Source organism: Neopelma chrysocephalum, unplaced genomic scaffold (assembly GCF_003984885.1).
Source record: "Neopelma chrysocephalum unplaced genomic scaffold, ASM398488v2 Primary Assembly neopelma1_24, whole genome shotgun sequence".
Lineage (NCBI taxonomy): Eukaryota > Metazoa > Chordata > Aves > Passeriformes > Pipridae > Neopelma > Neopelma chrysocephalum.
Genome location: NW_020897693.1, coordinates 4,063,849 through 4,078,018, shown reverse-complemented (window position 1 = coordinate 4,078,018; position 14,170 = coordinate 4,063,849). Strand labels below are relative to the sequence as shown.

General features: G+C 39.3%; 1 protein-coding gene across 1 annotated transcript in view; it reads right to left on the bottom strand.

Annotated features, from left to right (window-relative positions):
• TRIM66 (tripartite motif containing 66) overlaps positions 1 to 14,170 on the bottom strand; it is a 52,034-nt gene that overhangs the window by 19,182 nt on the left and 18,682 nt on the right. Inside the window, exons 4-10 of the mRNA XM_027700685.1 lie at positions 11,947 to 12,079; positions 11,197 to 11,313; positions 9,285 to 9,399; positions 7,799 to 7,945; positions 7,555 to 7,672; positions 5,692 to 6,590; positions 5,008 to 5,169 (exon numbers count right to left, since the gene is read on the bottom strand). Coding sequence (XP_027556486.1) covers positions 5,008 to 5,169; positions 5,692 to 6,590; positions 7,555 to 7,672; positions 7,799 to 7,945; positions 9,285 to 9,399; positions 11,197 to 11,313; positions 11,947 to 12,079 — 1,691 coding nt within the window. The remainder of the gene's footprint in view (positions 1 to 5,007; positions 5,170 to 5,691; positions 6,591 to 7,554; positions 7,673 to 7,798; positions 7,946 to 9,284; positions 9,400 to 11,196; positions 11,314 to 11,946; positions 12,080 to 14,170) is intronic.

Here is a 14,170-nt window from a genome sequence, read left to right as displayed (position 1 = left end):
AGGAACAATACAAAAATCAGCGCTATAGCACTATACAACATTTCCATGTGCTTACACTTTCAATACTATTTCTGGTCACCCTGTCTCAAAAATTATTTACAAAAAACACAAAGTATAGGGAAAATGGCCAAAGGTTTAAAGGACCAAAGTATAGAATGGCTTTCATGAAAGAAAATCCCGACTCTAGAGAGACAAGCGATCACTTTTCAGCTTCAAAAAGAAATTTTGAGAGTAAATTCAATATAGACCTATCAAATACTGATATTATGAAGATTGTGAATACAGAGTGATTATTCACTGGTTTTCCTGACACAAGAACTAGAAGGCATCTGCCTGAACTATCAGGAAACAGACTTAAAGTAAGCAAACAGAGGAACTTATGCAATGCAAAACTCCATTGTTGTACAATGCCACAGAGACCAATAGTATTAAAATGGACTCAAAAAATGGATTAGAAAAATTCACAGAGGGCAGGTTCATGAAGAGCTCCAAAACACAACTGTGTTGGTACAACCTTCAGGTCAGAAAGTCCCTAAAGTGCTGGTTTTCGGAAAATGGGATTGTTTATCATCAGTTTATATTTGTCTGTTTCTTACATCCTTTCCTAAATATCTACTATTGGCTACAGCTATGAATGATCTGATGCAACTCTTCAGTAATAACTTACTAATACAGTGCATGACACATTCAGAGATTCACTTTCAGCAGAAGGTGAACTAATAGCTCAAGGGAAGAGCTAAGGGACTCAAAGAGCTCAAAAATTTCTAAGGAACATAACCAAACCTGAGTTTCCTAAATGCAAATTGCAAATGCCCAATCTACTCACAAACAAGCAGTGTCCCAGAAGGCAGAACCACGCCCAAGCTGGTTAGGTTTTTAGGATTAGTGGGGAGGGTATAGAATGTTCCACCCAACTCAATAGGTGGACAAGACAAGGAATCTTCCCTCCCAGAAGTAAAGGTCTTGTTCCAAACTACAGAAAGGGGTGCACTTATGGAGTCTGAGGAGCAGAGATGTCCAGCTGGCCCTGCAACAACACCAATGTCTGTTGCAGCAGTACCTGAGGCTCAAACTACAAATTTGTACTATAGATGTACAGTAATTGTGTCATTTCTTCAAACACTAGGTACAGCCTTTAGACCCTGTGCTCATCACAACCAGAAATGACAATTAGGTACACGCAAACAAAACAGAGATTGTATTCCCTCTATTACTCCTGAAAACACAATTAGGCTTAAAATGTCTTATTATTCTCACCTCTGTTCCAGACTAGATGACCTCTCCAGTCCTGTGTTCAAATTAACAACTCAGTATCATACTATGTAAAAGCAACAAGAGGACCATGTCATTGCAGAAGGTTGGTAACCCCTTCCACAAAGCTGTTAATCTAATTGAGTACTCATTCCTTCACACTGCAACATAGCAATTCAACAGCTTATGTAAAATTTGTTTGCTAGAGCTTGGCACAATTCCCTGGAACTGAAGTGCAGGTATCACCAAAGTTATTCCGAAATTTGTTCTCTGTCTTGCTGGGATTCTTATTGGAGAGGTTGGGTGTTTGACAGGCGTGGAGATGGAACAACTCCACAATCCAAAACAGAGGTCCTGGCTACATGATTGAAGTATACTGACAGGGGACCATGAAGAGAAAATTATATCCATTTTGCACATGGACAGAAAAATTTCTTTTCTAGTGTTGTGCTCTTAAAAGGTGCTAATCAAGCCCAAAATTATGCTAAGTGCAGTACTTACATCAAACAATCAATGGTCGAAGTATAGGAACATTTATTCTGCACGAAAAATTAATTCACAGAGAAAGAATAGTTAGAATACACAGAAAGACAGAAAGGCTGACAAATATCACTATTAATTAAACATATGAAAACACTCCCACCAATAATTGAAGTTACATGTTTAGAGGCTATATTATACACATGCATACAGAGCAGGTAGGCACAGACAGGAATTTCTCTGAACTTCGAGACTGCAGTAGCCTTGGTGACAATGTCTGTGTCTGACACCAGCTAGAAAACTCTACTTTGTACAATTGGAAAGCCAAAACTCTGCTGCACGGTGAAGCCAGATTTAATTTCTGCCCTGATAGGTGGTGAAATGTAACACATGGGGACATTTTACAAATGTGTTTCATCCTTGTTTTTCTACTTCTGCTTATCAATCATCAGCTTTAAATATGAGGGAAAGAAAACAGTACTTATCAGAATAACTTGAACAGGTGCTCTTTGAACTCAAAAGCTTTCACATGGCACATGAGCGCCTCACACCACTAGTACTTTTTCAGGATGATCTGAATCATCTACTACGATTTTCCTGTTTATGAGTAATGTGGTGATCCCAAACTATTATTAGCATCTGCTCTGTATTATTTCACACATAAATATGATCCTGTATCCAGATAATTTATCTAGTTAATCAGTCAATAATACCAAATGCATACCATAAACATGTTTCAGAGTTAATGCATAGATGTTTAATTGCATGCACAATCAAGCTTTGCCCCACTCCAAAACAAAGGAAACCACTGGGCTAAAGAAAGTTTTTATTATTTTTTTTGACAGATCACTAAGCAGTTAATTCAGGTACACACTGCTTTCTCTTTAATGAAGGGGTGTCAGCAGACAGAGAATTACCTACTCCACCAGGAATGCTGCACTCAACTGAAGGCTGTCAGAGCTCAGCAGAACTGCAACATGAGGCCAAGAAGTCCAACACCAATTATTCTCCAAAAGACAGAACACAGTTCTTCTTCAGGTAGCAAAAGGCTTATCTAGCCATTTTCTCTACCATATTTTTCAAGTGCAGTGTTTCAGACTTGTCCACATTCACTTTTTCCATGTCCTCCAAGAACTTGAGAGAGATGAAATGTTCTGAATACAGGTCATATGAGAGTAAATGGTCAAACACCTATGCAGAAATTTTTGTCTGGAGACGACTGTGAAAAATATTTAATCAGGTGAAACAGAGATGAGAATGAATAGACACATTCCCTTGTTCTTAAACAGGAACTGATCTCCCATTTAAACCTAGATTTAATCCAATTGTCAGCAAAAGCAGTCAGACATCTTTAAACAACATTCATGAAGATTATATCTCAAGGGTTTCCTTACTGTGCTGTTTCCCTTCATCATTTCTAATTCAGCATAGCCAGAGCTGTCAGTACATTACATCTTCATCCCAAACAGATCATTAGAAGAAACAAATATGAGGAAAGATGGGGTACTGTAGCTGTTGAATGTTCTCATTTCTTGCAGAGGTACCAGAAAACTGACCAAAAAAAACGAGACATCCCTGTGCTTTCTGCACAAGAGCATACACTTCCCAGCACCACTAGAAAAAATTCTTCTCTTTTCCCCTAGGAATATCCTCCTCTTGCCACCTCAACTTCTACAGCAACAACTCAGCCCTTCTTCCTTTATTACTCCTTTTTTCCCCATCAGACTACACTTCTCTCTCTCTCTCTCTTGCACATCTGCTTTCATTTTCTTCCCCCTTTCTGACTTTTCTTGTTTAAGGTGTTGGGAATAACCTTCTATTACAGGTCCAGAAGACAAAGGATGCATGTAGAAAAAGCCTCTGAAAGTTACTTGGGTAGCATCACCATTCACTTTCACGAATAAATTTGAGGACATGTCTACATTACACAAAAAGTATGTGCTCGGGTTCATGGTCTTACTCAGGTCCTAAATACACATCTTCAGTTTTTACAGTCAGATCCTAAAGCAAAGGCAGCCCTATCCTAGAAAATCCACACAGCTTTCCTCAGTCCTGTGTTGTATCCTCAGAGGTTCACATGTGAAAGTTCAGAGCCAAAGACCGTCTTCTCAGAATGTTATGACACCATCAGCCTGATCCAGAAATTCCATCACATTAACGGGATTAAGTGAGAAATTGCAGATTTCATTGTGGCTTTCAAATTTGATTTGCATGCTGCTTTCAGGCCCTCAATAATCATTACTTTTCCATGTCTCTACAACTCCCAAGGGGATCTCCAACAATTCTCTGAGTGGGTATTGCATCATAAATATGTTGAGTTAACAAAGTTACATGCTAAAGAAGGAAAAGTAATTTCCTTTTTGAGGCTAGTAAGGAAAGACAAGTACTTCCACAATATTCCACACACAAATTCCAAGAGAAAATATCCATGAAAGACTTCTACATGGAACACAAAACGAGCCATGCACAGAAGTAACAAACAGATTTGAGCAACCAGAACATAATGTGCTGTTTGGAATGTTCTAAACAAACTGTACAGAGAACTAAAAGGCAGCTTCTCTGTTTCAAATGCACAGGTGATACCCACAGCCAGCAAGGATCTACTGATAAGGACTAGCCCTCCTGGTTTTATTCATGCTGCTTCTTCAATAGTCAGGGCCTCACAGCTGGTGGAAGGATGAAAGCCTGACTCTATTATGTACTAAAATATTCTAGAGATACAGAAACTATGATTTTTCTGCTTATATACAAACAAAAAGAAGAAGTACAATGGAATTATATCCCTTTCAGACAACACACCTTCAGCAATAATTAGTGTTGTTACTTCCAGGGCAACTATTTTGCAGGGTATTTCTCAGGCCTGATTTCATCAGCATCTCTGACTTTTTTTTTTCCCTCCAAATTAACTGCTGCTGCTATGCTAGTTAGCAAGTCCTAATAGTTAAATCCCTAGAGATATGGGCTGGACAGAATTTAAACAGTGAAGAAAGAGAGTTTCTATTTATTTACCAGCTCATGCTTAACAATCATGCCAGCCAGACCTAAACATTACCAGCTTATAAAAGAGTTGTTGATTCTGGCTACAGCCCAGTGGTAGGCACCTTTACTGGGAGATGCACACAAGGTTAGGCTGTGAATGTCTTCCATTTTGTTGACTTCTACTGTATTTTAATTTTTTCCACCTGATTGCAAACTCCAATGCCCAATTATATTCAATATTATCAAATAATGTTTTCTCTTTTTAAATTTTTTTTTTTAAAAAAAAGTTCTTTATACCTTTCTGACTGGATGGAAAGCTGATTGCTGGAGTGTGCTTGCAGGGGAGTGACTGCTGACATTGACTTCTTCATCTAGTGACTGTGACAGGGAGGGACTATCACTTTTGTCAAGAGAAATGGCAGGCTTCTGGGCATCAGGTTCTGTGGAGCTCTCAGAGACCTACAAATCACAATTAAGAATTGGTGTTTTCAACATCTTAGAAAGAAAAGTAGTAATAAATTTACACCAATTCACAGCATACACATTATGACAGGCCCGAAAAGACTCTAAAACAACAGAGATGTTTGAAGTAACCGTAAGTGGAGAACGAATAAAGATTTCTCTCAAACATTAACAAATTACTTAAAAAAAAAAAAAAAGAAGAGTTGAAATGGAGAGTGAGACTACTGCAGTCCTGCAGTTTCCTGTTTACTAGGAAGTAAGGAGGAATGATGGTGCTTTTATTCTCCCTATGCTGCTCAACATGTCTATTTAGAGTTTCAGACCTTTGGGATCCAGGTTCTTTATGCAGCACTTTACAGAAAATTTTGGCCCAATCTGCATGAGGCATAAAGCCTCTGCTGCATACATAGACAAGAAAACAATAGGAAGTTCAAACAAATACAAGAAATGTCAAAGGTATCTCCCATTCTGAGTTTACATTGACTAAACACGATAGGAAAGAATTTTTAGGGAACTTACATGTGCTTCATCCTGGCTTTGTTGCTGCACTGGGGCTGGCTGCCTTACTATGTAGTTGATTTGACCAACTATGGTCTGTTGAACATGCTGAGGTGGTTTGGCTTGGTTCAGCTGCAAGCTGGACTGTCCCTGGGCCTGAAGAAGAAGTTCCAGATCCTTTTTCATCTCTTCCAGTTCAAACTGGTGGTGCATGATGTCCAGGCTCTGTTGGAGGACTTGCTTGTGGGTGCTCTCACTCTGACCTGATGGTGGTGATGGCAGAGGCAGCTGCTGCTGCTGTGGGGGTGGCTGCAGCGAGTGGTTGGATTTTATCTTCTGGAGGTGACCGAGCTGCGCTTGCCCAGCCGATGCCTGCAAAGAAGCCTGTGTGCGGAACGGCTGTGGGTGGCTCGGGTGAACTTGCTGAGCCTCGTGTGATACGACAGCATAACCCAGGGGTGCGCTTTGCTGCAGCTGCTGGGGTGATAAGTGCTTCCCCACCCTCCCAGACGCATTCTCCGGCTCCGACCGTGACTGCTGTTCCAGCCCTGACTGCATTAGCTTCACGGGCTGGGGGGCACCTCTTTGCTCTTTGTCATGGTGCTGTTGCTGCAGGCTGTACTGCAGAGGGAAGTGCTGCTGATGCATTTCAGGAGGTTGTCGAAAATTTTTATGGTGGTTTACGTCTTGATAGGAAGGCTGAGCTTTGTTTGGGTGTGGAATGTTGAGGCAGTGTGAGCAACACACAGGTGCAGAACACTGAACTGCAGGTGGAAACGGATGTGCCTGGCTATTCACAGGCTCCAGCTGTGGTGCTGATGAATGGTGCCCATGATACAAAGAGGTTTGTAACCCTTGAACATTTCCACAGAGTAGCATATCTGAGTGAGAAATGTGTCCACCTTCCATTGTGAAACCTCCTGGAAAAAAAGGCAAATTTACTCTCTCCTATGGTCTTGACAAATTTACACAATAAAAACTGGAGACAAGGAAATGACCATCATTCACATTTCAAATATAAAAGATACTAAAATATCCTGTCTAAACAGTCTGCCAACATACATTCAAGACAAATTTTCCAATATTTTTCAGTGATTTCAAAGCACAGCAAACTCTCACTGATACCAGTGGAACTCATGGTTGAATTACCCGGCAAACACTTTGAAAGATTGACCTTAACTTATTTTACCTTAAATGATGGATTTGGCTCATACTTTCATTTTTTACTAAAGGATGAGCTTATCCTCTCATCCATAAACACAGGTACAAAAGACAGCTTCCAGGGTAGAAAGTGACAAAAAGAAAAGAGATTGATGTTACATAGGTGAGATTCATAAGAGCTAGAAATAGAAGTGATCTATGAAATGATCTTGTCCATGCTTTTAGACAATAGAAGATTACTCCTTGCAACACTTTTGATAGTGTTTTATCCCATTTAGTTTTTAATATCTTAAAATGTGAAGAGAACTGATCTTTTAGATCATTGATCAGTCTACTGAACTGAATTTACTGTAAAAACCCACAGCAGTTGGGAAACAAAGTCACAGAATGCACATCTGTTATATAAATAACAGTGTAATTATCATGTAGTCAGTGTCCTAAAGCCATCTTTGTGACCGTTAATTGAAAGTGTCTCAAGACTGCTCAGGTCCCTTGGCCACTAAGATAGTAAAAGAATCTGACACCTAAATGATGTCTTTCAATAGGTGAATTGATATAACTGGAGGGAAAACAGCTCAGCTACACTAGCTTTTCTTCAGAACATGACAAGAGTTTCAAAACTGGATGTCAAAACAAAAAAAGGAGAGCCCTTTTGGGAAAGTACTGTACTGTCTATATCTGTGTAGTCTAGCTTTGGGCACTTGCCTAATATATTTTTCTTACCCATATTGGATAGTTGTTTAGTCCAGTAGGAGGGATCCCAGGTAAATCTGATCTTCAGAGGAGGGCCTATGTCTGTGTTACAGTTTGTCTCTAATAAACGCTGGATCTGAAATACAATCTGGTGACAAATCAAAGGATGATGCTTTTATTCACAATTATAAGATCATGAAAAACGTATTATTTGTGAAACATGAAGTCCTTAAAACAGTTTTCACAATTACTGCCAAATAAGTATTGCTCTTACCAGTTCTTTACTGAAGAGAAATGGAATGCTGCTTTTACTGCACATGGCCCAGCTGATGAAGTTCTGAACATGTTCTACCTGTCTGCCTAAAACCACAACGCCTTGCAGTTGTTGCTCCAATTTCTGCTTCCTTTCGCTGGTGATTTTCTGTTAATAATGTGAATCAGTAGAAGACAGCTGTCAATTCTTCAGACACCCATATTGCATACAATCACTGGCACTGCATTATGCATTATTTCCAGCAATACTGTTGTTTAGACTCTTTTGAAACCACCAATCATAAAAAGAAAGAAAATCCTACTCAGGAGACGTCTGAATTCGGGAAGAGCAATAACTTCCCCAGGAGCAAACAATCTGCATTATTCTGGCTTGGGTTTAGCAGATTAATGTAACCCAAGAAAGCTGTAGAATTTGGATCAAAATTGCACCCGGATCACCTTTTTTGCTCTTACAATAGACAACAGCAGAGACTCAAGAAAGAATACACGAGGGGAAGCATGCACCATTTCCTCGGAACAGTCTTACGGTCTCCATGATTTAGGGACCACAAAAACGGAGCCCACATTTTCAGCCTCAGTGTATTTTTCTATTAATTTGCCTAATTGCTTTTGAACCCATGCACAGTGTATTGCAACTTGGAGATTCACACTTATTTACCACTTATGTGAGGAACAACCTGCCCTTGTCTGATTTGAACCTCGCACCTGCCAATCCCATCCAATGCCTCCACAGTGCACTTCAACTGAGCACTGCAAGTGCATGCACAGTTCAGCTGTGGTTATAGATAACTCAGACAAACACTGAAATGTTGTCAAAGCACATAAACACTGAATTTACTTAATGCTTAAAAAGATAAAAATGATAACATAAATTTCTCTTTTTTGCAAAGCTACTTAGCTGAGTAACCCCATTTGAATAAAAACACATAAGTCCCAAGGTAGCCAGCCCATGCTGAGTGCCTTGTCTTCCCAGTACCTGCTAAAATGACCCAAGAATAACCAAGAACTGGAAACTCTGATCAGCAATTTTTGTGCTCAGCACATTTCAAAATAAAATCATATATATTTCAACTGGACATCCAAAAATTGAAGAGTCAAAACTACAGGATCTGTTGCAGAAAGTAGACCAAAGAATAATTTTTGAAACAGGATATTAATTGTGCTGCTATTGGGCTTTTACAAGTTAGACATTAAAACCAGAAGTTGGTTTGTTTTGTAGGTACTAAAAGGGTGCACACATATTCTCTGTGAATGCATTAGAAAATGTGGTTGACTCATGATAAGCAAACATTTTGCCACTTCACCCTGAATCTTTGTCAACCATTGACTCTACATAAAATTCTGCAGGAAAAAAAAAGAAAAGAAATATTTGAAAATATAAACAAAGGGGCAATAGCTCTCACAGTCTATATTCTTTCCATTGGCACCGGGGTTAAATTTAATTTAGTTTAATTTCCCAAGGTATAAAATAAACTAGCCTTACTTACTTCAAGTTGTTCAAGAAGGATGTTTGTTCGTTTATCGATTTCATTCATCAGAACCATCTTGGCCATTTTTATTTGGCTTTCTACTTTTTTGTACAAATGTTTTACTTCAAGCAACCTATGGGTAAGAGATACACATCCCTGAATGAGCCAACTGGTGTGTCATTTATCCACAGCTCGGTAGTTATTTGTTACAAGAACTGATCTAACTGTTGATGGAACTCCAATGCAAGTTGTATCATTTCCCATTAGTTCTCTCACACTTCTCTTTAAACAGAGAATTGTAGAATGTTTTGGGTTGGAAGAGAACTTCAAAGGTCTTCTAGTTCAAACCCCCTGCAATGAGCAGGGACATCTTCAACTAGATCAGGTTGCTGAAAGCCCCATCCAACCCAGTCTTGAATGTTTCCAGGAGTGGGGCATCCGCTACCCCTCTGGGCAATGCATTCCAATGTTTTAGCACCTTCATCATAAAACTTTTCCTCCTTCTATCTAGTCTAAATCTACTTTCTTTCAGTTCAAAACCATTACCCCTTGTGCTATCGCAAGAGGCCCTACTGAAAAGTCTGTCCCCATCTTTTTTAGAAACCACTTCTAAGTATTGAAATGCCACAATAAGGTCTCCATGAAGCTTTCTCTCCTCCAGGCTGAACAACCCCAGCTCTCTCAGCACATCCTTGTAGGTATTCCATCCCTCTGATCATCTTTATGGCATTTCTCTGAAACTGCTCTAACAGGTACATGTGCTTCTGGTGCTGCCAACTCCAGAGCTGGATGCAGTACTCCAGGTGAGATCTCACCAGCATGGAGTAGAGGGACAGAATCACCTCCCTCGACCTGCTGGCAACACTGCTCTTGATGCAGCCCAGGATACAACTGGTTTTCTGGGCTGGAAGCCCACACTACCAGTGAATGTCCAGCTTTTCATCCACCAATACTCCCAAGTCCTTCTTCAGAGTTGTCCTCAATCTCTTCATGCCCCAACCTCTCTTGATACCAGGGGCTGCCCTGACCCAGGCACAGTACATTGCACTTGCCCATGTTCAACCTCAGGAGGTTCACAGGGGCCCACTTGAGCTTGTCCAGGTCCCTCTGGAGGGCATCCCATCCTTCAGGCATGCCAACTGCACCATTCAGCTTGAAGTCAGCTGCAAACGTGCTGAGTGTGCACTTGATCCCACTGTCTCCGTCATTGATAAAGATATTAGACAGTACTGGCCCCGGTCTGACCCCTGAGTGACACCAGTTGTCTCCAGTCTCCATCTGGGCACTGAACCTTGACCACTGCTCTCTGGATGTGACATGCTTATGCTGATTGATTCGCACAAATATCATGCCAAGAACAATCTTAAGTTCTTTGTCAACAAATACACACAGAATACATCAAAAAAACTTCCACTTTATACTAGAGTATAAACAGTACAAATAGATTTGTACTCTTTGAAGGTGTTTGCAATGGTTTCATTAATGCCAAAGAGAGATCCAACAGCTACCAACTGCATAACCAGTAGCTGAAATCCAGTTCATATAATTAAATATTTTCACTTTTGTATTACTCTTGACTGCATTGCAGCTTGTTTTCAGGTTTCTTTAAGAAACAAGGTATTTTAAAAATTATCTTTATTCCTAATATTTTCAAATTCTAGTTCAGAACCAGATTATACCAAAAAAAAATCTTATCTCTGAAGTCAGCTGTCACATGCCTTATAAAGACTATGGAATCACGTATTACAATGCCATGACTTGTCAGCACCACTTAAACAGGAATTTGATATTTTTAATCTTCCTATTATTTCCTATCCTCTCAGAAAAAAATATAGCAGCTGCATTTAATTCTGTTAACCTACATTTAGTGAAAATAATATTTTTGCATATCACCCACTTTCATGGGAAAAAAATAATGCATAGCAATTACCTGTCTTCAATCTGTTTAGCTGAAACCTGAATCCCACTTTTTTTCTCTTCCACTTTAGTTACAACATTTTCCAGAATAACTCTCTGGTTTTGCAGAGCTTCCTCAAGGTGTCTGAACCTGTAAAAGAAGGGAAAATTCTCACACTATGTTCTTCCATGTTCATAAATAAACAACCTATCAGTTGATGAGTTTAGGGGACCAGCTGCCTTAATACCTGTCTGGATGTGATGCCCTGCTTCTTTTCTACTACAGGTGCTCCCTGTGACAGCTGAACCTTATCAAACCTCATACAGGCAGGCTCATGTCACAAAACATGTCCCTGTCTATAAACAATTCCTTACATGGCTCACACAGTTCCACAGGCAAGCATCATGCTTGAGCACTGGTAACTCAGGTCTTGTACAGTCATGAAGTCCCTGGTAGAGACAAACATAAGTATTTGAACCATGCTCAGAATAGAGTTCAACTTGTGCCTTTGAGCGCAGTCATGAGGAACTCTCTGCATACATAGCACCTGGGCAGACAGTACAGCTGAGCAGGTACACACTGCTGAGAACAGGGAGTGCCCCTGTGAGGGCCGTGAGCCACATGCTACACCTGGGCATAAGACAACTGAACTGAGTTTGCTGTGGCTTGTAAGTTCAGACCAGCCTGCAACATCAGCTGACAGGAAACGCAGATGAAAAGTCTTAGATATCAATTAGCTACAGTTTTAGCCTTGATTATGATTAAGCAATGAGTGTGTGGTACCTATGTTCCTTATGCTCTGCCAGAAGGCAGCTGCGGCAGGTCAGGGTGTCGCAGGTCTCACAGAACAGCCTGAGTGGCTCTTGAGTGTGCACTGGACAAAATAAGGAAAACTCGCTTGCTTCATCTTCAGTTGCTGAGGGAAATAAATAAAACAAGGGTGTCATTGACAAGGACTACTATTAGAGTTCAGAAAAAGAGTAACCAAACTCACAATTGTATGGAAAGTCTTGGTATTTTTAAAAGGCACAGAACTGGAATCATCTGATTATATGAAGCAGGGATTGTTTATATTTTTTCCTGGCCTTATCCATCCTACAAACTGAGCACATCAGAGGGGGTCAGAAAAAAAGGCATCAAAACAAACTCATATAGTCCTCTAAATTCTCATGAGTTTTAAGTATCTCTCATAATTTGGTGCACTTGCCTCACATCTTTGAATGCCCTGGTCTGGCAAACCACTCAACAAAACTGTACTGTAAGATGTAGAATAGCAAACATATTACATAAACCTGCAGTCACAGCAGAAGCAAGGAAACCTTTTGTTCTTAAAAAGTCACATGAGCAATTGTTTCTCAAATTTGTGTTTGGTCCAATGCAGTTCATAAAGTTCAGCAGCTAGGGCTGATATTAGGCCCTAAAATCTGTTTTTAAAAGGATTTTCTAAAGGGTAGTGTGATGAAGAGTGAGAACGGACAGTGGATATGCAAAGTGGAAGCATTGCTTCTGTACAATCTGTTCTTGCCTTCTTTCCTGAAGGGTAGAATTGTTTCAGAAAGAAGGAACGCTGTCACGAATGCCAGGGAAAAAAAAAAAGAAAAGCTAAACTACGGCAAAACAAACTCTCTACCGCTGAAATTAGATATTCACAAGTACATCTACATTAACAGTTAAAGCCAAAGCTCTTTCCTTGGACCCAAAAAGCACAGATTCCAGAGGCTAATTTTATTAACCAATGTAAGGACAGCCCATCACCATTAGTGGTGAAAAATATTGTTTTCTCAAAATGAACAAAAAGCACAAGCTTGGGTACAGTGACAGATTTATGCAGGTCAGTGTTCAAATCCTGTGTCCATAGAACCATCAATGTTATTAGCATATTAGAATACATACGGGCACAACAAGAAAAATCACGATTGCATCCTCAGAGTACTCTAACAAAGATACTATCCCATTATTCCTTATCAACACATGAGAAATTAAATAATACAATCATTATTAGATAATAAATATTAATAAAAACTTTAAATTATACAAAAATATTTATTATTTATATATCATTTGTTCATAGCCCATCCTCTCATCCTGTAGCAAAATGGGGCCTTTTATAAAATCAAGTTTTTGAAGTGATAATATTGCAATAACAAACCCCCAGCATACAACAAGCTATACTGACTCAGTCACTTCAAATTGGAAGTGACAGAGAAGTCACAACAGAGAAGAAGAAAGGCTAAGAAAATCTGATGGCTGACAATAAGAATGAAAATAGAGAGAAAATCTGTGCCACGCTCTAAAACAACATATCAAATTGCCTAGTTTTTAGATTGCTATCTACTCTAAATATTTCTAAGAAGGTTGATTTACTTCCTCCAGTTCAATTGACTTTCCTTCCGCCTTCTTAACAATGTGCAAGAAGATAATTTGTGGCAGATTAGGCTGAGATTTTATGTAACAGCATTACATAGTTTACATTGTTATGAATTATTTACTGCAGTATCATGCTTTATTCTTCAGGGAAGTTTATTGGTTTATATAATTATTAAATCAAATGCTAATAGATAGCATTATTAAAAGAGGAAATTAGATTAGATTTTTTTAGTCTTCTCCAATATTTTCTTCTAGCAAGGTATAAACTGAACTCACCTTCACAGCAATATTTTTTTTTCTGATTATATTGCAAATATGTACTTTTGTATTAAAACCTGCATCTGCCAGTGCAAATAATACATAACAAGCAGGTTGTATAACCAATATGTAGCCAATGTGGATGTCAAAGATCATCTTTTCCTTCTTTACAGGGTCAGATTTTACATCTTAAAAGAAAAACAAAAAGACCATAATAACTATCTCAAGATTCATGAGTTGAAAAAACCTCTGGAAGCGTTCAGCATCTACAAAGCATACAAGCTGTTTTTCTGAAAACTCAAGATCAAATTATCCGTATTAAACTCCATCTTATAATGAGATCCTGTCTTTAAGGTCTGTGTATAACGAAGCCTCGTCACAC